This window comes from Heterodontus francisci, chromosome 27, assembly GCF_036365525.1.
Source record: "Heterodontus francisci isolate sHetFra1 chromosome 27, sHetFra1.hap1, whole genome shotgun sequence".
Taxonomy (NCBI): Eukaryota; Metazoa; Chordata; class Chondrichthyes; order Heterodontiformes; family Heterodontidae; genus Heterodontus; species Heterodontus francisci.
In genome coordinates this window covers 47,571,980-47,594,722 of record NC_090397.1, presented here as the reverse complement: position 1 = coordinate 47,594,722, position 22,743 = coordinate 47,571,980, and the positions used below count along the sequence as shown (strand labels likewise).

The 22,743-nt window shown below is 43.5% G+C and overlaps 1 protein-coding gene across 4 annotated transcripts in view; it reads right to left on the bottom strand.

Moving 5' to 3' along the window:
• Positions 1 to 22,743, bottom strand: part of dennd6b (DENN/MADD domain containing 6B) — a 131,080-nt gene that overhangs the window by 86,337 nt on the left and 22,000 nt on the right. For all 4 annotated transcript variants that reach the window (XM_068059294.1, XM_068059295.1, XM_068059297.1 and 1 more), the window contains 3 exons: positions 20,835 to 20,947; positions 17,065 to 17,145; positions 6,402 to 6,507 (listed from right to left, as the gene is read on the bottom strand). In XM_068059294.1, the coding sequence (XP_067915395.1) occupies positions 6,402 to 6,507; positions 17,065 to 17,145; positions 20,835 to 20,947 (300 nt within the window). The remainder of the gene's footprint in view (positions 1 to 6,401; positions 6,508 to 17,064; positions 17,146 to 20,834; positions 20,948 to 22,743) is intronic.

The window sequence follows — 22,743 nt, the reverse complement described above, 5'->3', positions numbered from 1 at the left end:
TCGACAATGTGGTTGACATGGCTCCCAATCATTTCTGTCCTATTCCCGCACTTCTGCCATCAACCTTTCCCCTCCCTCACAGAGCCATGACAGTTTTCTCCTATCTTCACCTTCCTCCCCGCAAGCTTCTACATTCCGCAGATCATCCTCCACCATATCCTGTGCAATGCCACCACCAAACACATCTTTCTCTTCCCATCCCTTTCAGAATTTCAAAGTGACTATTCCTTGCACAATGCCGATACATTCGTCTATCACCCCCAACAAACACTTCCCCTTCCCATAACACCTTACCATGCAAGCGTAAAAGATGCAACACTTGCCCTTTCACCTCTTCCCTTCCCACCATCCCACAGCGATTTACCTGTACTTCTTTCAATTCAGTATTGGTCTCCTTACCAAAGGAAGGATTTTCTTGCCCTGGAGAAGGTACAGCAAAGATTCATTAGATTAATTCCTGGGATGACTGGGCTGTCCTAGGACGAGTGATCGAGTACAATGGACCTATAGTCTCTGGAGTTTAGAAGAATGAAAGGTGATCTCATTGAAACATATACAATTCTTGGAAGGTTCAACAGGCTAGATGCTGTTGCGCTGGGCTGGAGAATTGAGGAGAAATTTCTTCACTCAGAGGGTTGTGAGCCTTTGGAATTCTGTATCCCAAGAGAGCTGTGGATGCTCAGTTGATGACTATATTCAAGACTGAGATCAATAGATTTTGTGCACTGAGGGAATCAAGAGTTACAGGGATAGGGCTGGAAAGTGGAGTTGATGTAGAAATTCAACCCTAATCTTATTGGAAGGTGGAGTAAGCTTGAGAAGCCATATGGCCTACTCTTGCTCCTATTTCCTATGTTCTTATGTATACTGTATTCGCTGCTCACAATTCGCTCCTCTACATTCAAGAGTCCAAACAATTGGGTGTTCGTTTTGAAAAATTCCTCCGTTCAGTCCACAATCATGACTCTGAGCTTTTGCCCTCTTCCCATTTTAATTCTTTGTCCTACTCCCACTCTAACCTCGCTGTCCGTGGCCTCCTACACTGTTCTGCTGAAGTTTGACCGAAGCTCAAGGAATCGGCCTTTCACTTAGGCACTTTACAGTCTTCCGGATTCGACACTTGAGTTCAACAATTTTAGATCATAACCACTACTCCCATTTTTGCAGATGGCAGTTGCTGGAAGTGATTCTGTTGTTGTCATTCACAGCTCCTCTAGACAAAAGAGCAAAGAACAGTACAGCACAGGAACAGGCCATTCAGCCCTCCAAGCCTGCGCCGATCTTGATGCCTGCCTAAACTAAAACCTTCTGCACTTCTGGGGACCGTATCCCTCTATTCCCATCCTATTCATGTATTTGTCAAGATGCCTCTTAAACGTCATCATCGTACCTGCTTCCACCACCTCCCCCGGCAGCAAGTTCCAGGCACTCACCACCCTCTGTGTAAAGAACTTGCCTCGCACATCCCCTCTAAACTTTGCCCCGCTCGCCTTAAACCTATGTCCCCTAGTAACTGACTCTTCCACCCTGGGAAAAAGCTTCTGACTATCCACTCTGTCCATGCCGCTCATAACTTTGTAAACCTCTATCATGTCGCCCCTCCACCTCCATCGTTCCAGTGAAAACAATCCGAGTTTATCCAACCTCTCCTCATAGCTAATGCCCTCCAGACCAGGCAACATCCTGGTAAACCTCTTCTGTACCCTCTCCAAAGCCTCCACGTCCTTCTGGTAGTGTGGTGACCAGAATTGCATGCGATATTGTAAGTGTGGCCTAACTAATGTTCTGTACAGCTGCAGCATGACTTGCCAATTTTTATACTGTATGCCCCGACCAATGAAGGCAAGCATGCCGTATGCCTTCTTGACTACCTTATCCACCTGCGTTGCCACTTTCAGTGACCTGTGGACCTGTACGCCCAGATCTCTCTGCCTGTCAATACTCCTAAGGGTTCTGCCATTTACTGTATACTTCCCACCTGCATTAGACCTTCCAAAATGCATTACCTCACATTTGACCGGATTAAACTCCATCTGCCATTTCTCCGCCCAAGTCTCCAACCAATCTATATCCTGCTGTATCCTCTGACAATCCTCATCACTATCCGCAACTCCACCAACCTTTGTGTCGTCTGCAAACTTACTAATCAGACCAGCTACATTTTCCTCCAAATCATTTATATATACTCCAAAGAGCAAAGGTCCCAGCACGGATCCCTGCGAAACACCACTAGTCACATCCCTCCATTCAGAAAAGCACCCTTCCACTGCTACCCTCTGTCTTCTATGACAGAGCCAGTTCTGTATTCTTCTTGCCAGCGCACCTCTGATCCCATGTGACTTCACCTTTTGTACCAGTCTGCCATGGGGGACCTTGTCAAAGGTTTTACTGAAGTCCATATAGATAACATCCACTGCCCTTCCTTCATCAATCATCTTTGTCACTTCCTCAAAAGACTCAATCAAATTAGTGAGACACGACCTCCCCTTCACAAAACCATGCTGCCTCTCGCTAATAAGTTTGTTTGTTTCCAAATGGGAGTAAATCCTGTCCCGAAGAATCCTCTCTAATAATTTCCCTCCCACTGATGGAAAGCTCACCAGCCTATAATTTCCTGGATTATCCTTGCTACCCTTCTTAAACAAAGGAACAACATTGGCTATTCTCCAGTCCTCTGGGACCTCACCTGTAGCCAATGAGGATGCAAAGATTTCTGTCAAGGCCCCAGCAATTTCTTCCCTTGCCTCCCTTAGTATTCTGGGGTAGATCCCATCAGGCCCTGGGGACTTATCTACCTTAATGCTTTGCAAGACACCAAACACCTCCTCCTTTTTGATAATGAGATGACTGAGACTATCTACACTCCCTTCCCTAGGCTTATCATCCACCAAGACCTTCTCTGTTCCTCGCCTTCCAGCCCTTACGAATGCTTCCCTTTACTTTTTGACTAGGCTCACAATATCCCGCGTTATCCAAGGTTCCCGTAACTTGCCAAACTTATCCTTCTTCCTCACCGGAACATGCTGGTCCTGGATTCTAATCAACTGACATTTGAAAGACTCCCACATGTCAGATGTTGATTTACCCTCAAACTAAATTCTTCAGTTCCTGCCTAATATTGTTAGAATTAGCCTTCCCCCAATTTAGCACCTTCACCCAAGGACTACTCTTATCCTTATCCACAAGTACCTTAAAACTTATGGAATTATCGTCACTGTTCCCGAAATGCTCCCCTACTAAAACTTCGACCACCTGGCCGGGCTCATTCCCCAATACCAGGTCCAGTACGGCCCCATCCCTAGTTGGACTATCTACATATTGTTTCAAGAAGCCCTCCTGGATGCTCCTTACAAATTCTGCCCCATCTAAGCCCCTATCACTAAGTGACTCCCAGTCAATATAGGGGAAGTTAAAATCACCCACCACTACATGTTACCTAAACATCTTTCCAAAATCTGTCTACATATCTGCTTCTCTACCTCCTGCTGGCTGTTGGGAGGCCTGTAGAAAACCCCTAACATCGCGACTGCACCCTTCCTATTCCTGAGCTCCACCCATATTGCCTCGCTGCCCGACCCCTCCGAGATGTCCTCCTGTAGGTGTCCTACAGCTGTGATATTCTCCTTAACAAATAATGCAACTCCCCCACCCCTTTTACATCCCCCTCCATCCCACCTGAAGCTTCTAAATCCTGGAACATTTAGCTGCCAATCGTGTCCTTCCCTCAACCAAGTCTCTAATAGCAACAACATCATATTTCCAAGTACTAATCCAAGCTCCAAGTTCATCTGCCTTACCTGTTATACTTCTCGCATTGAAACAAACGCACTTCAGACCACCAGTCCCGCTGTGCTCCGCAACATCTCCCTGCCTGCTCTTCCTCTTAGTCTTACTGGCCTTATTTACTAGTTCCCCCTCATTTATTTCACTTGCTGTCCTACTGCTCTGGTTCCCACCACCCTGCCACACTAGTTTAAACCCTCCCGAGTGACGCTAGCAAACCTCGCAGCCAGGATATTTGTGCCCCTCCAGTTTAGATGCAACCCGTCCTTCTTGTACAGGTCCCATCTGTCCCTGAAGAGATCTCAATGGTCCAGATATCTGAAACCCTCCCTCTACACCAGCTGTTCAGCCACGTGTTTAGCTGCACTGTCTTCCTATTTCTCGCCTCACTGGCATGTGGCACAGGGAGTAATCCCGAGATTACAACCCTTGAGGTCCTGTCTTTTAACTTTCTACCTAACTCCCTAAACTCCCCCTGCAGGACCTTGCCACTCTTCCTGCCTATGTCATTGGTACCGATGTGTACCACAAAGTCTGGCTGTTCAGCCTCCCCCTTCAGAATGCCCCCTGTCCATTCAGAGACATCCTTGACCCTGGCACCAGGGAGGCAACATACCATCCTGGAGTCTCTTTCACGTCCACAGAAGCGCCTATTTGTGCCCCTGACTATAGAGTCCCCTATAACTATTGCTCTTCTGCGCTTTGTCCCTCCCTGCTGAACAGTGCCAGCCATGGTGCCACTGCTCGGGCTGCTGCGGTTTTCCCCTGATCGGCCATCCCCCCCAACAGTATCCAAAACGGGATACTTGTTAGAGAGGGGGATAGCCACAGGGGATTCCTGCACTGACTGCCTGCCCCTTCTAGCGGTCACCCATTTATCTGCCTGCACCTTGGGTGTAACCACTTCTCTAAAACTCCTGTCTATGACACTCTCTGCCACCTGCATGCTCCTAAGTGCATCCAGTTGCCGCTCCAACCGATCCACGCGATCTGTGAGGAGCTGCAACTGGGTACACTTCCTGCAGATGTAGTCGTCCAGAACGCTGGATGCGTCACGGATCTCCCAGGTCTCACAGGTGAAGCACTTCACCCCTCTAACTGACATTTCTAGCACTAATTAATAAATTAATTTAAGATAAATAAATACTTATTAAATCCTTACTAAATTGTTATAACTATATGGTCCCTAGTGCTAGATACCTACTATAAATGCTAACTAAATACAGCAATCTCCTCCCTCTGGTTTAGTTACTCTACTTATTAATTAGGGTTTTAATCAATTTTTATCAATGTTTTATTTTCAAATTCAGTAAAAAAAAATCCCTACCAGCCAATCAGGTCACAACTTTCCTGTGACGTCACTTTCAGTTTTTTTTTACCAGAGGTAAGTTTTTTATACTTACCGGTCTGGAACTCTGCCCTCCAAGTCTTCTCCCAGTCAGCTGTGCTCTTTGGAAGCTCTGGGCTCCCCTTACTCTGAGGACAGGTAGGAAATGAGGGGAGCTCCTCACTCCCTCCTTACCGAACTTCCTCACTTACCAAACTTCCACTGTAGCACTCTATTGCAACCCAAGTCAGCACTGTAAGATGGCTCACTTTTATACTGACTCACTCTAGCCCCCCCCAAAAACTGGTTTAAACCAATTCTCTAATTAACAAGGTGCAGCTGCAAGCAGAGCCTGGGTGAACCCTGTTTAAAGCTGGTCTAAAACTCACCTTCCCCAACCCTAACAGCAACTGTTAAGTTGATCTGCTAAATAAAAGACAGATTAGATTTAACATAAAATTAACCCTTAATTATCCTCACTTACCCATCTTTTATTTCTTCATTTGTCCTATGACCATCTTCTTTTGACTTGCACCATTATCCCATTTGTTATTGAATCAGTCCTGCCTTCCACTCTATCACAGCCTTCGTACTTGCTTAAAAACTGTTAAGCCTCTAATATTTGCCAGTTATGATGAAAGCTCATCTATCTGAAAAGCTAACTTTTGTTTTCCACAGATGCTACTGAACCTGCTGAGCATTTCCAGCGTTTTGGCTTTTTATTTCAGATTTCCAGCATACACAGTATTTTGCTTCTTTATCATGAATTTAAGATATGAGGACTTGTTGGTCTTGTTTGGAATTGGTGACTTGAATGTAGTCAAACAGTAGTTTTCAGAATTACGAAGCAATTGACAAAACTAATACAAGAAAGTTGTCCATTATGAAGAAGTGTTGAGTACCAGATGCCATAAGTTAAAAATTACAAAGTTAGGTTGAGGCATGAAGTCAAGTGGAGTTTTTCATCGAAGAAAAGGGAGTTGCAGAAGAAATTAACAGAAGACCAAAGCAGACAGTATTAATGGGTTCAAAAAGAAATTAGGTACATTTCTGCAGAGAAAAGGATTGAGGGATTTGGTGAGAAGTTTGGCCTTGTGACCTTATTCGTCTTTTCCAGTTCTTAAAAGCTATTTTGCCAATAGATACTTCAATGGGGGCATGCAAATTTTCTACATGCTACATTCTGAACACAAGACAATATTTTACTGGAAGGGCAGACACCTTAATTTTATGTCGGGTATGCTGAGTTTGAAATTTGCCATAATTGTAACATTTCTAGAAATGCTCTAACCTGCCTCGAGACAAGGCTCCAGCTTCTCAAAGTATTCAGGTGCAACAAGTTGCAGCAAAGAATGGAAGAGGTTCACAAAAGGAAGTCGGGAAATCAGCACCAGCGACTGGAGGAAAAAACAGAAATAAGCACATTATGATGCAAATCAAAATTCTATCTGGTTTTGGTTTATTTTTATGAAATCTAACTTACTATGTTGTGTACAGTATCTTTTTAAACATGAGATGGCACAGGATCCTGTCGAACAATCAGCTGTTTTTGCTCTAAGTAATGCCCCTATTATCTATAATAGCATTGACCTTTGTACGATGCGTCTCTGATGTGAGTGGTATTGTTGTATTTTGGGTAAGGCTAACTGTCACTGAATGGGTTCCACCTAGTAATCAGAAAAATGAACCTGGAGTGGAACGAGCGCATTCATGAAAGTACCTCTCAGCTCCGTGATTTTAGCAGCCAGAAAACAAGAGCAGCAACATCATGGGAACTCACCCACCTTAAATTCCGCTCCAGTTCACACATCATCATGTCGTGCTGGGTCAGAACCCTGGAATTTACTACCCAAGGCCATCACAAGTACTGCACTGGTTTAAGATAGTAGCCCACCATCACCTTCCATAAGTAACTACGGACAGGCAATAAATATGACCTTACCAGCACCATCCATCTCCTGAGAACAAATTCATAAAATCAACAACAACATTTATTTAGAATTTCATTTAAAAAGAAAATTGAATTTGAACTTGGCTGTGGCTGTAAATCTTGCATTTATTTCAATCTCTCTCGCAAACTGCCATTGCATACAGCCAAGACTCCAAGAAAACAGATGTCAGTGCAGCAGAATGCTTTGGGGGTAATCTTTGGAACGACAGGAGACTATTCTGCAGGAGGACATCTTTGGGGGGGGGGGGGGGGGTTGCAAGGTCGCAGTGCTGCTGGTAAGGTCAAAGTGCGGGCTTTGGTGAGGAGGATGAGTATTGACCAGGTAAGGCTTAGTTTTTTTTTTATTCCTCATTTCTGTCTTTCTTTCTTGTAAGCCAGAAGTAACGCGAGAGGTGGAAATGGCAGTCAGTGGGCTAGTATGCTCCTCCTGTGAAATGTGGGAGATCAGGGAGAAGTCAAATGTCCCTGACGACTATGTTTGTAGGAAGCGTGTACAGCTGCAACTCCTTTCAGATCGTATGGATCGGTTGGAGTGGCAGTTGGACTCACTGAGGAGCATACAGGAGTCAGAAAGTATCATAGATAGGAGTTTCAGCGAGGTGGTCACACCGCAGGTTCAGCCAGATAGATGGGTGACTGCCAGGAGGAGCGGACAGGTAGTGCAGGAGTCCCGAGGCTATTCCCCTCAATAACAAGTATGCTGTTTTCGATACTGTTGGATGGGGATGGCCTCTCAGGGGAAAGCAGCAGCAGCAGCCAGGTCAATGGCACCACAACTGGCTCTGTTGTACAGCAGGGAAGGTCAAAGTGTAGGCGAGCAGTAGTGATAGGGGACTCTATAGTCAGGGGCACAGATAGGCGTTTCTGTGGCCACGAGCGAGAATCCAGGATGGTGTGTTGCCTCCCTGGTGCTAGGGTCAAGGATGTCTCTGAGCGGGCACAGGGCATTCTGAAAGGGGAGGGTGAGCAGCCAGAGGTCGTGGTCCATATTGGTACTAACGACATAGGCAGGAAGAGAGATGAGGTCCTGCAAAGTGAATATAGGGAGTTAGGCAGAAGGTTAAAAAGCAGGACCTCTGGGGTTGTGATCTCAGGATTACACCCTGTGCCACGTGCTAGTGAGGGTAGGAATAGGAGGATAAGGCAAATTAATGCATGGCTGAAGAGTTGGTGTAGGTAGGAGGGCTTCAGCTACTTGGACTATTGGGATCTCTTCTGGTGCAGAGGTGACCTGTATAAGAGGGACGGGTTGCATCTGAACTGGAAGGGGACCAATATTCTTGCGGGGAGGTTTGCTAGTACTCCTCGGGAGGGTTTAAACTAGTCTGGCAGGGGGGTGGGACCCAAAGTAGTAATCTCTCCGATGAGATAGTTGAGGCAAATGTAGAGGTTAAAGCAAGCAAGTCCAGTAGGCAGGCTGGGCAGGGGCAGGACAGGAAGCGTGGAAGGTCTGGTAGGCTAAACTGCATTTACTTTAATGCAAGAAGCCTTACAGGTAAGGCAGATGAACTCAGAGCATGGATCGCTACATGGGATTGTGATATTATAGTTATTACGGAAACGTGGTTGAGGAATGGACAGGACTGGCAGCTCGATGTTCCGGGGTACCGATGCTTCTGGCGTGACAGAGGTGGAGGTAAGAGAGGAGGGGGAGTTGCACTATCGATTAGGGAGGACATCACGGCAGTACTTAGAGAGGATATCCCGGGGGGGAACGTCCAGCGAGGCCATATGGGTAGAACTTAGAAATAAGAAAGGGGTGATCACTTTGATGGGATTATATTATAGGCCCCCCAATCAGAAGGTCAGAAGTAGGGATGTTTGCCGATGATTGCACAATGTTCAGCACCAATCATCAGATACTGAAGCAGTCCATGTAGAAATGCAGCAAGACTTGGACATTATCCAGGCCGATTATACTATAGGCCCCCCAATAGTCAGAGGGAATTGGAGGAGCATATATGTAAGGAAATCACAGATAGGTGTAGGAATTATAGGGTTGTAATAGTAGGTGATTTTAACTTCCCTAATATTGACTGGGACTAAGGGATCAGATGGGGATGAATTTGTTAAGCGTGCCCAGGGTAGTTTTCTTAAACAGTATGTGGATGGCCCTACCAGAGAAGGGGCTACACCCAACCTCCTCTTAGGAAATGAGGCTGGGCAGGTGGTTGATGTGTCAGTGGGGGAGCACTTTGGGACCAGTGACCATAACTCTATTAGCTTCAAGATAGTTATGGAAAAGGATAGGAAAGGTCCTCAAGTTGAAGTCCTAAATTGGGGGAAGGCTAATTTCGATGGCATCAGACAGGAACTCTCAAAAGTTGATTGGGAGAGGCTGTTTACAGGTAAAGGGATGTCTGGCAAGTGGGAGGCTTTTAAAAGTGAGATAGGAAGAGTTCAGGGCCGGCATGTTCCTGTTAGATTGAAGGGCAAGGCTGGCAAATTTAGGGAACCTTGGTTGACGAGGGATATTGAGAGTCTGGTCAGGACAAAGAAGGAGGCATATGTCAGGTATAGGCAGCTGGGATCAAGCGAGTCCCTCGAGGAGTATAAGGGATGTAGGAGTACACTTAAGAAGGAAATTAAGAGGGTGAAAAGGGGCCATGAGATTTCCCTGGCAGATAAGATAAAGGAGAATCCCAAAAGATTCTAAAAGTATATTAAGAGTAAAAGGGTATCTAGGGAGAGAGCAGGTCCCCTTAAGGATCAGTGTGGTAATCTATGTGTGGAGCCACGGGAAATGGGTGAGGTCTTAAATGAATACTTCTCATCTGTATTTACCGTGGAGAAGGTCATGGAAGCTAGTGAGTTCAAGGGAGGGAACAGCGATATCCCGGAGCATAACAACATTACAACGGAGGAGGTGTTGGAGGTTTTGAAGCGCATTAAGGTGGACAAATCTCTAGGGCCTGACCGGGTGTATCCTAGGATGCTATGGGAAGCAAGGGAGGAGATTGCTGGGGCCCTGGCAGAGATTTTTGCATCATTGTTAGCCACAGGTGAGGTACTGGAAGACTGGAGGATAGCCTTTATTTAAGAAGTGCAACAGGGATAAACCGGGGAACTACAGGCCGGTGAGCCTTACATCAGTGGTGGGAAAGTTATTGGAAGGGATTCTGAGAGACAGGATTTATATGCATTTGGAAAGGCTAGGTCTGATTAGGGATAGTCAGCATGACTTTGTGCTTGGGAAATCATGTCTCACGAATTTGATTGAGTATTTTTTGAGGAGGTGACCAAGAGGATTGACGAGGGCAGAGCGATGGACATTGTCTACATGGACTTTAGCAAGGCCTTTGACAAGGTCCCGCATGGGAGGCTGGTCTGGAAGGTTCGAACACATGGGATCCAGGGTGAGCTAGCCAATTGGATACAAAATTGGCTTGGTGATAGGAGGCAGAGGGTGGTAGTGGAGGGTTGTTTTTCAGATTGGAGGCTGGTGACCAGTGGTGTGCCGCAGGGATCGGTGCTGGGCCCTCTGTTGTTTGTCATATATATTAATGACTTGGATGAGAATGTTGGGGGCATGATTAGTAAGTTTGCAGATGACACCAAAATTGGCGGTATAGCGGACAGTGAAGAAGGCTGTCTGTTACAACAGGATATAGATCAACTGGGAAAGTGGGCAAGGGATTGGCAAATGGAATTTAACGCAGACAAGTGCGAAGTGATGCATTTTGGGAAGTTAAACCAAGGCAGTGAATGGCAGGGCCCTGGGGAGTGTTGTTGAGCAGAGACACCTTGGGGTGCAAGTACATAGTTCCCTGAAAGTGGCAACACAGGTAGACAGGGTGGTGAAGAAGGCGTATGGCATGCTTGCCTTCAATGGCCGAGGCACTGAGTACAAGAGTCGGGACGTCATGTTACAGTTGTACATAACGTTGGTTAGGCCGCATTTGGAGTAGTGTGTACAGTTCTGGTCGCCGCACTACAGGAAAGATGTGATTAAGCTAGAGAGGGTACAGAAAAGATTCACAAGGATGTTGCCTGGTTGGAGGGCCTGAATTCAAAAGAGAGATGGGATAAGCTGGATCTGTTTTCCCTGGAGCGAAGGAGGCTGAGAGGGGACATGATAGAGGTATATAAAATTATGAGAGGCATAGATAGGGTAGATAGCCAGAGTCTCTTTCCCATGGTAGGAGTGACTAAAACTGGAGGGCATAGATTTAAGGTGAAAGGGAGGAGGTTTAAAGGGGATCAAAGGGGTAAATTTTTCACACAAAAATAGTGGGTAGCTGGAATGAGCTGCCAGAGGAGGTGGTGGAGGCAGGAACAATAGCAACATTTAAGAGGCATCTGGACAGGTACTTGAATGAGCAAGGCATAGAGGGATATGGAATTAATGCAGGCAGGTGGGATTAGTAGAGATATGCATTATGGTCAGCATGGACGCGGAGGGCCGAAGGGCCTGTTTCTATGCTGTACGACTCTATGACTTTCTAAGCTGCATGTATCCCAATATTTCTTTGGGCCTACAATATTTTGTCATTTTTAATTGCAAAAGTACTGTAGTAACTTTCAGCCCATAACTGGCTAACAAGATATTCCCACTCATTCCATTCAATTGGAAGTTACCTACTCCTTGATAAGTTGCCAAAGAAAATGACAATTTTTTCTGTTGAAAATTTACCGATGTTATTAATGCAATATTTAATAAGCTGTCATTTGATCACTGTATATCTACTTGGGAGAGTTACATTACAATTTGAACTTCCTCCCAACGTGGGAAAGAGATGACGGGAGGCAGTGTAAATCCAAAATGTGTTCAATTGACAAATGGGAATCCTGTAGTGACGGCAACATCTCAGAAGGGGAAGATGATCATTAGAAATACCATGGCACTGTGGGCTAAGTGCCTGCCGGGGCAAGAGTGAAAGGCAGCAATGCAGTAGAAATAGGGGACTTGATAAATAGGGCACTGACAGATGATTTTGGGAGTTCTAAATGGTACACTGGATCCCAAGTACCATATAAGGAATATAATAGAGTGGGAGCAAAGGATTTGGATAGAGAGGGGAAACAGCCACAAGTTATGGTTTACAATAGAAAATGACCTAGGAAGGAACATAATTCAGGACCCGCAAAGGGACTTTTCGGAATTAGATGATAGGTGGAAGTGAGGAATCTCGGGGTCGTAATCTCAGATTTACTGCTGGTGTCATACATTCATACATCAGTATAGGAACGGTAAGATAAAGGAGTATGTGTGTAACTGGAGAGATTATGTAGGGGGGGAAAGAATCAAATTTCTGGGGCACTGAGACCAGTTCTAGGGCACAGGTGACCTGTACAGAATGGGCAGACTTCATCTGAACAGATGGGTGGCACAGTGGCGCAGTGGTTAGCACTGCAGCCTCACAGCTCCAGCGACCCGGGTTCAATTCTGGGTACTGCCTGTGTGGAGTTTGCAAGTTCTCCCTGTGTCTGCGTGGGTTTCCTCCGGGTGCTCCGGTTTCCTCCCACATGCCAAAGACTTGCAGGTTGATAGGTTAATTGGCCATTAGAAATTACCCCTGGTATAGGTAGGTGGTAGGAAAATATAGGGACAGGTGGGGATGTGGTAAGAATATGGGATTAGTGCAGGATTAGTATAAAATGGGTGGTTGATGGTCGGCACAGACTTGGTGGGCCGAAGGGCCTGTTTCAGTGCTGTATCTCTAAACTAAACATGACCTTGCTGGGGGAGTAACTAGTGCTATGAAGGAATGTTTGAACTAACATGACAAGCAGAGGTGAAAAAACAAAACAAGAAAGCAAAAAGGAAGGCAAAACATTCAAGGCAAGACAAAGGAGAAAAACAGAAGAATAACAAAGAACAGATTAAAAGGAGAAGGAAGAAAACCATCATGATTGCTAAACGAAGGACGATTTAAGTAGTATGTATGTAAATACACAAAGTATATTCTGATTGGTGATTTGGAGGCACAAATTGCTTCGGGAGAATGAGAAAACAAAATCAATTAAGCAATGGCTTAGGTTAGTTTGGACTGGAAACTAAACATTCCTGGTCACAAAATATTTGAGAGGGATAGAGCAGGAAAAAAAAATGATTCTATTATAGCACTGTTACGATACCATTAGAAACCAGTAACAATTTAAAAAGGAAATTTGAACTCTCAGTTATTACTGAAAGAATTATGCCACAAGATTTCACATTTTAAACAAAAAATTCACTGTACAAGAGTTAAACAAAGCAAAACACTCCTAACTTAACACTACAATTTGAAATCACTTACATTTTAAACTTAGAGTCTTAACAGAACATCAAGACATATACTTTAAACTCTAAATCTCAACAGAACACCCCTGTTTGACTACTTCCACCCCAGGAGTTCCCTTATACTTTGTACAGGATCTTGGCAATTTGTTCACTTCTCCTGGGACCAATCCAAAGCGTACCACAGATCTTAGAAATTCACTTCGATTTTCCTTAGTTTCTCAGCTGTCTTCCGAGGCATGAGATTTCTTTGGGATTCTCCCTCTAGCATTCGGCTAGGCAACTCTCCAGTTCACTTTCAACACCTCACGAATCTGGATTTCCTAGCCTGAGCCTGGGCCTTACTCAAATCAGAGACACCCTTAGTTCCCGATGGCCTTCCTGCTCCCGAGTCCAGCTGCTTTCAAAACCAACAGACTCTCAGTGAGCAAAACACACAAATAAAAACATCTGACCAACAGATGATCCCTGTATCATCTATCTCCATAGCAAATGGGATGTCCAGATAGCAATTTAAGTTAATTACCTCCACTCCAAATCATGTCTTTTATTTCACATACCCACATGAATAATCGATATTACTAACAATGACAGGACAATTCCTTTCAGATTTTCTGACTACAGTTCCCTAACTAAACAAGCCCACCTGCTGTTTTATGGCTCTCACCTCTCTAAATCTGTCTCTGAGTATACGTGGAAGGATCTATGAAATAAAATCTCTTGGGTGATCCTGCACCTTTGTAAATTCTGGAATTTCTATTATCTTATAACTACACATTTTATTTCCCCAAAACTAAAAATGACCTCTAAAATATTCATACAAACCATGAACTAGATGATCGTCACAGTACTAGATCAGCAAAATAACATAGGAAATGGTGAAAACGCTGCATCAATTTGGTTGGAATCAAGGAATAAGAAGGGATTGTTACCCTTGGGAGTGTGATGTCCACATCCCCAATAAAACTTTTACGTTCTCCCAAAAAAGGTTTTATTTTCACTCCATGTCTAAGATGCACAGACTTGATCATATCTGGCAAATAATGGTTTCGCCATCGAACATCAGATCTGCCTGGACCACATCAAGCTCTACTGGGCCACATTCTTCTCTGCTAAAACCACTCATTACTCCAGAATTATTGTAGAGAAGAATGGTAATGCCAGTCTTCTCTCCTTCAGTCCCGATCATTTCCTTAAACTCTTCTCCCTTGCCCCACTCCACCCTCACCTCCAACATGCATGACGAGCTCATGACTTCTTTGTCACCAATATCAAAACTATACATTCAGCAGCCTCAGCTGTTTATCCATTCTCCTTACCCACCAAGTCAAACCTCCCTCAGGCTTCCTTCTGCCTAACCCTGATCCTGTATACTTCTCCAGTTTCCCTCCCACATATCCTCTCTAAGCTCACCTTGTCCAGGTCCCTCAACCCCATTCCTTTCAAAACATACAACAGCTTTCCTCTCAACAAACTCATCCTTGATCCCTCTGTCCTGTCTCTCAAACATCCCTTTCTTCTCCTAGATTATTTAACATGTTTTCACATCCCAAATCCATGCCAATCTTTCCTACAACTCCATGTATGAATCACTCCAATGTTTCTGCCCTTATGGAAATCAAAGCAACAACGAACAACCTCTGTGACAGTGCTCCATTTCCATTCTCAACCTCTTCACCACCTCTGCAGCCACTGAGCTGATCGAGCTCACAATCCTCCTCCTTCACCCAGTTCCATGGGACAGCCCTTACTTGATTTTCATCAACCCACCATTGACGGTTTTGCCTTCAGCCACCTCGGCCACATGATCTGGAATTTTCTCTCTAGACCCTTCCACCTCTTCCTCCTCTTTTGAAACTTTCCTCAATACCTACCTCTTGAACCAAACCTTTGATCACTCCCTCCTAATATTGCCTTCTTTGACTTGGTACCCATTTGCATCAGATTAACCTCTTTGAAGTGCCTGGAGATACTTTTTTACGTGAAAAGCGCCATATAAAATGCAAGTTTATCATCATCAGTGAATAGGAGGAAATGGGATACAGGAAGAGATATGCAGACAAATTAGAAAAAAATGCAGTAACAACAGTGCCCTAATAATGGAGAGGGGATTTTTAATTATCTAAAAAAAGTCTGGAGCAAAATTTATGGAACATAAAAAGATTGGATAAAAGCAAAATACTGCGGATGCTGGAAATCTGAAATAAAAACAAGAAATGCTGGAACCACTCAGCAGGTCTGGCAGCATCTGTGAAAAGAGAAGCAGAGTTAACGTTTCGGGTCAGTGACCCTTCTTCGGAACTGACAAATATTAGAAAAGTCACAGGTTATATAAGTAGGTGAGGTGGGGGTGGGGCAAGAGATAACAAGGGAGGTCGAGATTGGACCAGGCCACATAGCTGACCAAAAGGTCACGGAGCAAAGGCAAACAATATGTTAATGGTGTGTTGAAAGACAAAGCATTAGTACAGATTAGGTGTTAATACATTGAATATTGAACAGCAGCAAGTGCAAACCTGAAAAAAAAACAGTGGGTAAGCAAACTGAACAAACTAAAATGAAATGAAATAAATGCAAAAAAAAGATTGTAAAAAATGTAAAAAAGAATGTAAAAAAAAGGAAGAAAAAATAACTAAAAATGAAAGTAAAATGGGGGGCTGTCATGCTCTGAAATTATTGAACTCAATGTTCAGTCCGGCAGGCTGTAGTGTGCCTAATCGGTAGATGAGATGCTGTTCCTCGAGCTTGCGTTGATGTTCACTGGAACACTGCAGCAATCCCAGGACAGAGATGTGAGCATGAGAGCAGGGGGGAGTGTTGAAATGGCAAGCAACCGGAAGCTCAGGGTCCTGCTTGCGGACTGAGCGGAGATGTTCCGCAAAGCGGTCACCCAGTCTGCGCTTGGTCTCCCCAATGTAGAGGAGACCACACTGTGAGCAGCGAATACAGTATACTACATTGAAAGAAGTACAAGTAAATCGCTGCTTCACCTGAAAGGAGTGTTTGGGGCCTGGGATAGTGAGGAGAGAGGAGGTAAATGGGCAGATATTATATAAAAAGATTGGATTTCTCTAATGCATCCAGGAATGCTTTCTAAATTAGCAGTGCTGCAAATCGTTCTGAGAAATGAAGTGAAGAAAGTAGATTGGGAAATACCTAGGTAAACAGTGATTAAAACATAATTAGGCTCAATATAAAGACAGCTTTCAAAAAACACCCGCTTCTGTGTTCATCAAATCCCCCACCGGAAATGCACATGATGTACAAAAGCTTCAATTTACAAGGAACACCACAAGAAAATTCTGTTTCTTGCAAACTACAGCCAAACTCCCCTATAGGCATGGCACTGCTTGTGGCTGTCACAGAAAATCTCTGCAATGCTTTTCAATTGGTAATGCACACTTTCTGCCCAAAAATTGTGCCTTATCAATTAGAAAATCCTGGCTAAACTGTGCAGAATCTAATATAGGACAATTGTACATTCCTGTGTAAGGAACACTTATCAAAACTGAATATTTGCACTCTTCTAGGCGTTGCTATGCCATAATAAATACATTTTAAAAAGTTTCCTGCAGTTGTTCAGTGAGGCAGGCTGTTGATCTGAGCACAAGGTTTCTCCCCAATTCAATGAGGCAGTCCAATACATTACAGAACTTTCTTCCCTCAATCCTCCATTAGGAAAGTGAGGGAGGCTAACTTTTCAAATTTAATGTTTTAGTTAAATTGTTGACTCTGATCTATATACAAACAAGTCAGTTTCATGTTATAAGCAAGATAGATTACCTTTTGAAAATATCCTCGTTTAACTGTACTATCCTTGACTTGTCGGAAATAGACAAATCCATAATAATGTGCTTGATCCCGCTGAAAAAATAATTTAAATGTATTAACATACAAAACATATAACAGAATCAAAAAATCTCACAACACAGAAGAACGCCATTCAGCCCAACTGCATTTGCTTCTTTCAACAACCTAGGACACACTCCATCCAGACCAGGTGACTTACCAACTTTCAGTTATGCTAATCTTTTTAGTACCTCTTCTCCATCTATTAATATCCAGTCCATAACTTTCCTCTCCTCTTTTAGTGGAACCTTCACATCATTTGCTTCCTTTCTGAAGACAGATGCAAAGTACTCATTTAATACTTTGCCATGTCCTCTGCCTCTACATGAAGATTTTCCTTTGGGTCCTTAATAGGTCCAACTTTTCCCCTAGCTAACCACTTACATTTTATATGTTTATAAAATATTTTAGGTTCAAATTAATGTTGTCTGCTAATCTTTTCTCATAACCTCTCTTTGCCTCCCTTATTAAATCTTTTTCCATTCCTTCCTGTACTTTCCATAATCTTCCTGGTTATTAGCTGAATCTTGCTCCTGACACTTGTCACAAGCCTGCTCTTTCTGTTTTATTTTAAGTTTTATTTCCTTTGTCATCTAGGGCACATTAGCTTTAGATGTTCTACCTTTTCCCTTCAAAGGAATATGCCTAGTTTGTACCTGAACTATCCCTTCCCTCAATGGCTTGCATTGTTCCATTACTGCTTTACCCTGGAATCACCTTTTACAATCTAGCTGGGTTAGGTCCCATGTTAAATCACTGAAATTAGCTCTTCCCCAGTTGAGCATTTTTCGCTTCATATTTTCTGGTCTCTTTCCATAATTATTCTAAAGCAAATTATGTTATAGTCACTGTTAGTTGGATGATTTCTTACTGTAACACATTCCACTTGCCCTACTTCATTCCCCAGAACCAGCTCCAAATGCTGGATTGTTATCTGAAAAGGAAGAATGTGCAGGGCTACGGGGAGAAGGCTAGGGACTGGCACGCGGTGCATTGCTTTTTCAGAGAACTAGCACAGACACAACAGGCCAAATAGCCTCCTTCTGTGCTGTAATAATTCTGTGATTACTGCCTTTCTATTCTTTCCTTTTCCCTTTTCTGCAGTCAAATCTCTTGCAGCACCTAGCTCCAAGTTTAAGCCACTTAGCACCGATCACCCTGCACTGAATTCCAACTCTCACCAAATTCCCGTTGTCACCATGTTTAGAAAGCCACTCCATTTGGTAAATTCTCCCAGCTCAGTGCACACCTAAGGGTTGGAGACTATCTAGGAAACAGCAATCAGAGCATAATGAGGTTGAATATAAAAATTGAAAATAAGAACAATAATAAAGGTCCAACTGGAAAGGAGCCAAATTCAAGGAAATTAAAAATTTAAAAAAGTAACAGATCAGTTGTAAAGAAAAATTTGCAAATAATGAGTAACATTCCCACAGAAAAAGACGGGGGTTCACATAAGACACATTCCTACAGGAGATGATTAGGGTTCACACGACACACATTTCCACATGAAGTAAGGTGATGCAGAAAAAGGCAGAGCTCCTTGGAGGAGGAAAGAAACTAAAATTAAAACGACTTTTAAAATGGAGGCAATAACAAATCCACAATTAAGAAAACAAAAAAAAAATCCAGATATAGAAAGACAGATAATAGAAAAAGGGAAATAGTAAAAGATTTTATACACACATAAAAAAACTCAAATAACTGTGAAAGGGTAAGGACAATTAATGATAGTTGGGGACTCAGTGATGAAGATGATTAATTTACAATAGTTACCAAAAGTGTGAGGAGAGGGGTTGGGAGAAATGTCTTTAAACAGCAGGTGGTTGGAGCACGGAATGCTTTGCAACAGGGAGAGGATGAGGCAAAGACCATTGCAGTTTTTCAGGAAAAGTTGGAGAATTATTTGAAGCAGAGGATTTTACAATGCTGTGGAGAAAGCATCAGGCAGTGGGGTACATTTTGGATTATTCAAGCAAAGGGACAGCACAGACTCAATGGGCTGCATGACCTTCTTTGGTGTTGTAGGTGTTTAAAATTATGAAATGTTTTGATAAGGTACTAAGGAAAACCTTTTTCCATTGGTCAGTGAGTCTATAAATTAGAACATAAATTTATGATCATCACCAAAATATCAAAGAGAGAGTTTAGGAGAACTTTCAGAGAATGCCATTTTAATCAGAGGGCTGCAATGGCATGGAACGCCCCACCACAAACAACTTCCATTTATATAGCATCTTTTATGTAGAAAAAACATCCCAAATACTTCACAGAGGTGTAATCAAAAAAATCAACACGAAGCCATAGGAGATAGCAAGAAATAATTAAAAGTTTGGTCAGAGGAGGGTCTTAAAAGGAGAGCAAGGCAGAGTATTAGGGAAGGTGGCTGAAGGTACGGCCACCAATGGTGGGACAAAGGGAGTAGGGGTCAGAGACAGAGCAATGGACATAGTTGCAGTGTTGGAGGAGGTTACAGAATACTTAAAAAGGAAGGAGTGAAGCCATGAAGAAATTAAGAAGAAATGTGGATAAATTTTCATGAAAAAAAATTGAAAGAATGCACTAAAAGGACAGGCAAATTAGAACTGGATGAAGCATAAAGAAAACAAACTTACATTTATATTCCAAGGGGAAAGTGAGGGGATAAGGAGAAAGACAGGCAAAGGGTACAATAGATAACAATTATGCAAAACAAGTAAGTGTAACAAGGAATAGCCTCAAAGTAGCCTTCAAATTGGGAGGAATAATTTAAGGGTCCGGGTTTCATGTACTGCATTATGGACAAACGTTTTGGACGAGAACTGATAAGTATAGTGCAAGATCATTCTGAACTTTTTTTCTTTTTAATTCATTCACAGGGTGTGGGCGTCACTGACTAGGCCAGCATTTATTGTCCATCCCTAACTGCACTTGAGAAGGTGGTGGTGGGCTGCCTTCTTGAACCGCTGTAATCTTCGTGGTGTAGATACACCAACAGTGCTGTTAAGAGAGTTCCAGGATTTTGACCCAGCAACAGTGAAGGAACGGCAATATAGTTCCAAGTCAGGATGATGTGTGGCTTGGATGGGAACTTGCAGGTAATGGTGTTCCCATGCACCTGCTGCCCTTGGCCTTCAAGGTGGTAGAGGTCACAGGTTTGGAAGGTGCTGTCGGAGGTGCCTTGGTGAGTTGCTGCAGTGCATCTTGTAGATGGTACACACTGCTGCCACTGTGCGTCGGTGGTGTAGGGAGTGAACGTTGAAGGTGGTGGATGGATTGCCAGTCAAGCGGGCTGCTTCGTCCTGGATGGTGTCGAGCTTCTTGAGTATTGTTGGAGCTTCACCCATCCAGGCAAGTGGAGAGTATTCCATCACACTCCTGACTTGTGCCTTGTAGATGATGGACAGGCATTGGGGATACAGGAGGTGAGTTACTTGCCACAGAATTCCCAGCCTCTGACCTGCTCTAGTGGCCACAATATTTATGTAGCTAGTCCATTCAGATCAATGTGATAGTGATAGTGAGGGATTCAACGATGGTAATGCCATTGAACATCAAGGGGAGATGGCCAGATTCTCTCTTGTTTGAGATGGTCATTGCCTGGCACTTGTGTGCCAGTACATGCTTTAACATTAACTGGCTGATAGGAGGTTTTTTGCTGTTTAGTTGTTGATAAAGAGATGAATCAAGCATTAAATTTGTGTCTAGCTGACTCTAAAACAAACCTGAAGAACAACTGGAGCATCTCGATTGTATTTCTCTTCATCGCCATTCATGGATAGCTTGTGCGCCACTGTCTGTCGGATTCGAAAGCTGAATTGTGTGTCTCCAAGGCAACCTACAACAATAACAAAAGCAGCTTGCATTCATATCTTGCCTAGAAGATAAAAAACATCCCAAACTGCTTCAAAAATTGAAATACATTGGGAAATAAACATTGAAACATAGAAGCAGAAATTAGGAGAGTGACCAAATGAATTTCACAGAGAAGAGCCAAGGTGTCTTTAGATTTTGCTACCAATTACAGGGTCAAGTGATGAGATGGGGTACACAAAAGGACAATGTCTGAGGACTGAAGGGTGCAGGAGAGAATAGGCTTAACGAGGTTGCATAGATAGTGTGAGACCAAACCAAAGAGGGATCTGAAAACAAGAACAAGGATTTTAAACATAATGTATTAGGGAACAGGGGGCCACTTTAAGGGTAGTGGGTGAGCAGCACTTTGTGTGGGATAAGAGATGGACGACTGGATTTTGAACAAATTGGTGCTTAGTGTCATGATAGGCTCCCACCTGCCAAGAATGAGGCACATTAATTTTGACATGAACATTGAATTTAAACTGTTACTGGAGTGAAGAAAGGCCTTGTTAAACAAATCAGCCGTGGCTGGAAAAGACATGTGCATATTAACAGACGGTGTCTGGAAGGACAAAGGACCATTCCCAGAAACATGCAACCCACAATGGACCTTGATCACCAGGTATTGTGTCTAAGAGGAGCATTCCAGAGACTGCTAAGGTGATACAATCCAAGACGTGGTCAAATCAGTTAGTCACATGACTAACCTGCTTGGCAACCTGGGTTTTTCTGAATTGTACAAACAGTTTGCACTCAAAGACTGTTTGCTCCTGGACTGAGAAGATCTCTCCTGTCTGCTCCCATCTCTTTCTCACAAGCCTCTGAATCCACTGAAGACACATGAACCCCAAGAGACAAAAGTCTCTTACAGCCAACAAGGTTTAAGCAAGGGTAGTGGGTGACAAGGATAGCGTGTATCCGTAGGCATTTACCGAATGAGAGTTTAAGTTTAATAAAATTTCAACTTTTCTTCTTTAAACCTAAGACAACCTGTGCTGGTTTCTTCGCCTTATGATTGGAAAGCGGTGAACAAAGATTCACCAAGGGGGAGCTAAAGACACGGCGTGTTTAAAATTAATTTCTGTTACGACTAGACCAGGTGAAGGCTGAAAGGGAACCCTCAACATTAGTGTCATTTTGGCTCAGTGGAAGCAAACTCATCTTTGCATCAAAAGATTGAGAGTTCAGGCCTGACCCCAGTACTTGAGCAGATGAGCACATCCAGGCTGACTCTTCACTACAGGAATGAGGGAATGCTGGACTGTCAATGGCGCAGCCTTGCAGAAAGAACATTAGTCCAGAGTCCTGTTTGAGTGGATGTAAAAGATCCCAATGGTACTTTTTGAATAGTAGGGAGTTCTCCCTGTGTCCTAGCCAACATTCAATCAACACCAGCAAGAATTGATTATCTGGTAATTTAACCCACTTGCTGTTTGTCATTTTGCTGTAAATGGTCCAAGCAGTTTGGGAAGCTGCAAATGTAACACCTCTGTTCAAGAAAGGAGAGAGACAGAAAACAGGAAACTATAGGCTAGTTAGCCTAATGTCTGTCATTGGGAAAATGCTAGAATCCATTACTAAAGAGGTAGCTGTAGGACATCTAGAAAATCACAACATAATCAGGCAAAGTCAACATGGTTTTGTGAAAGGGAACTCGTATTTGGCAAATTTATTTGAGTGCGTTGAACATGTAAGAAGCATGGTGAATAAAGGGAACCAGTAGATGTAGTGTATTTGGATTTTCAAAAGGCATTCAATAAGGTGCCACATAAAAAA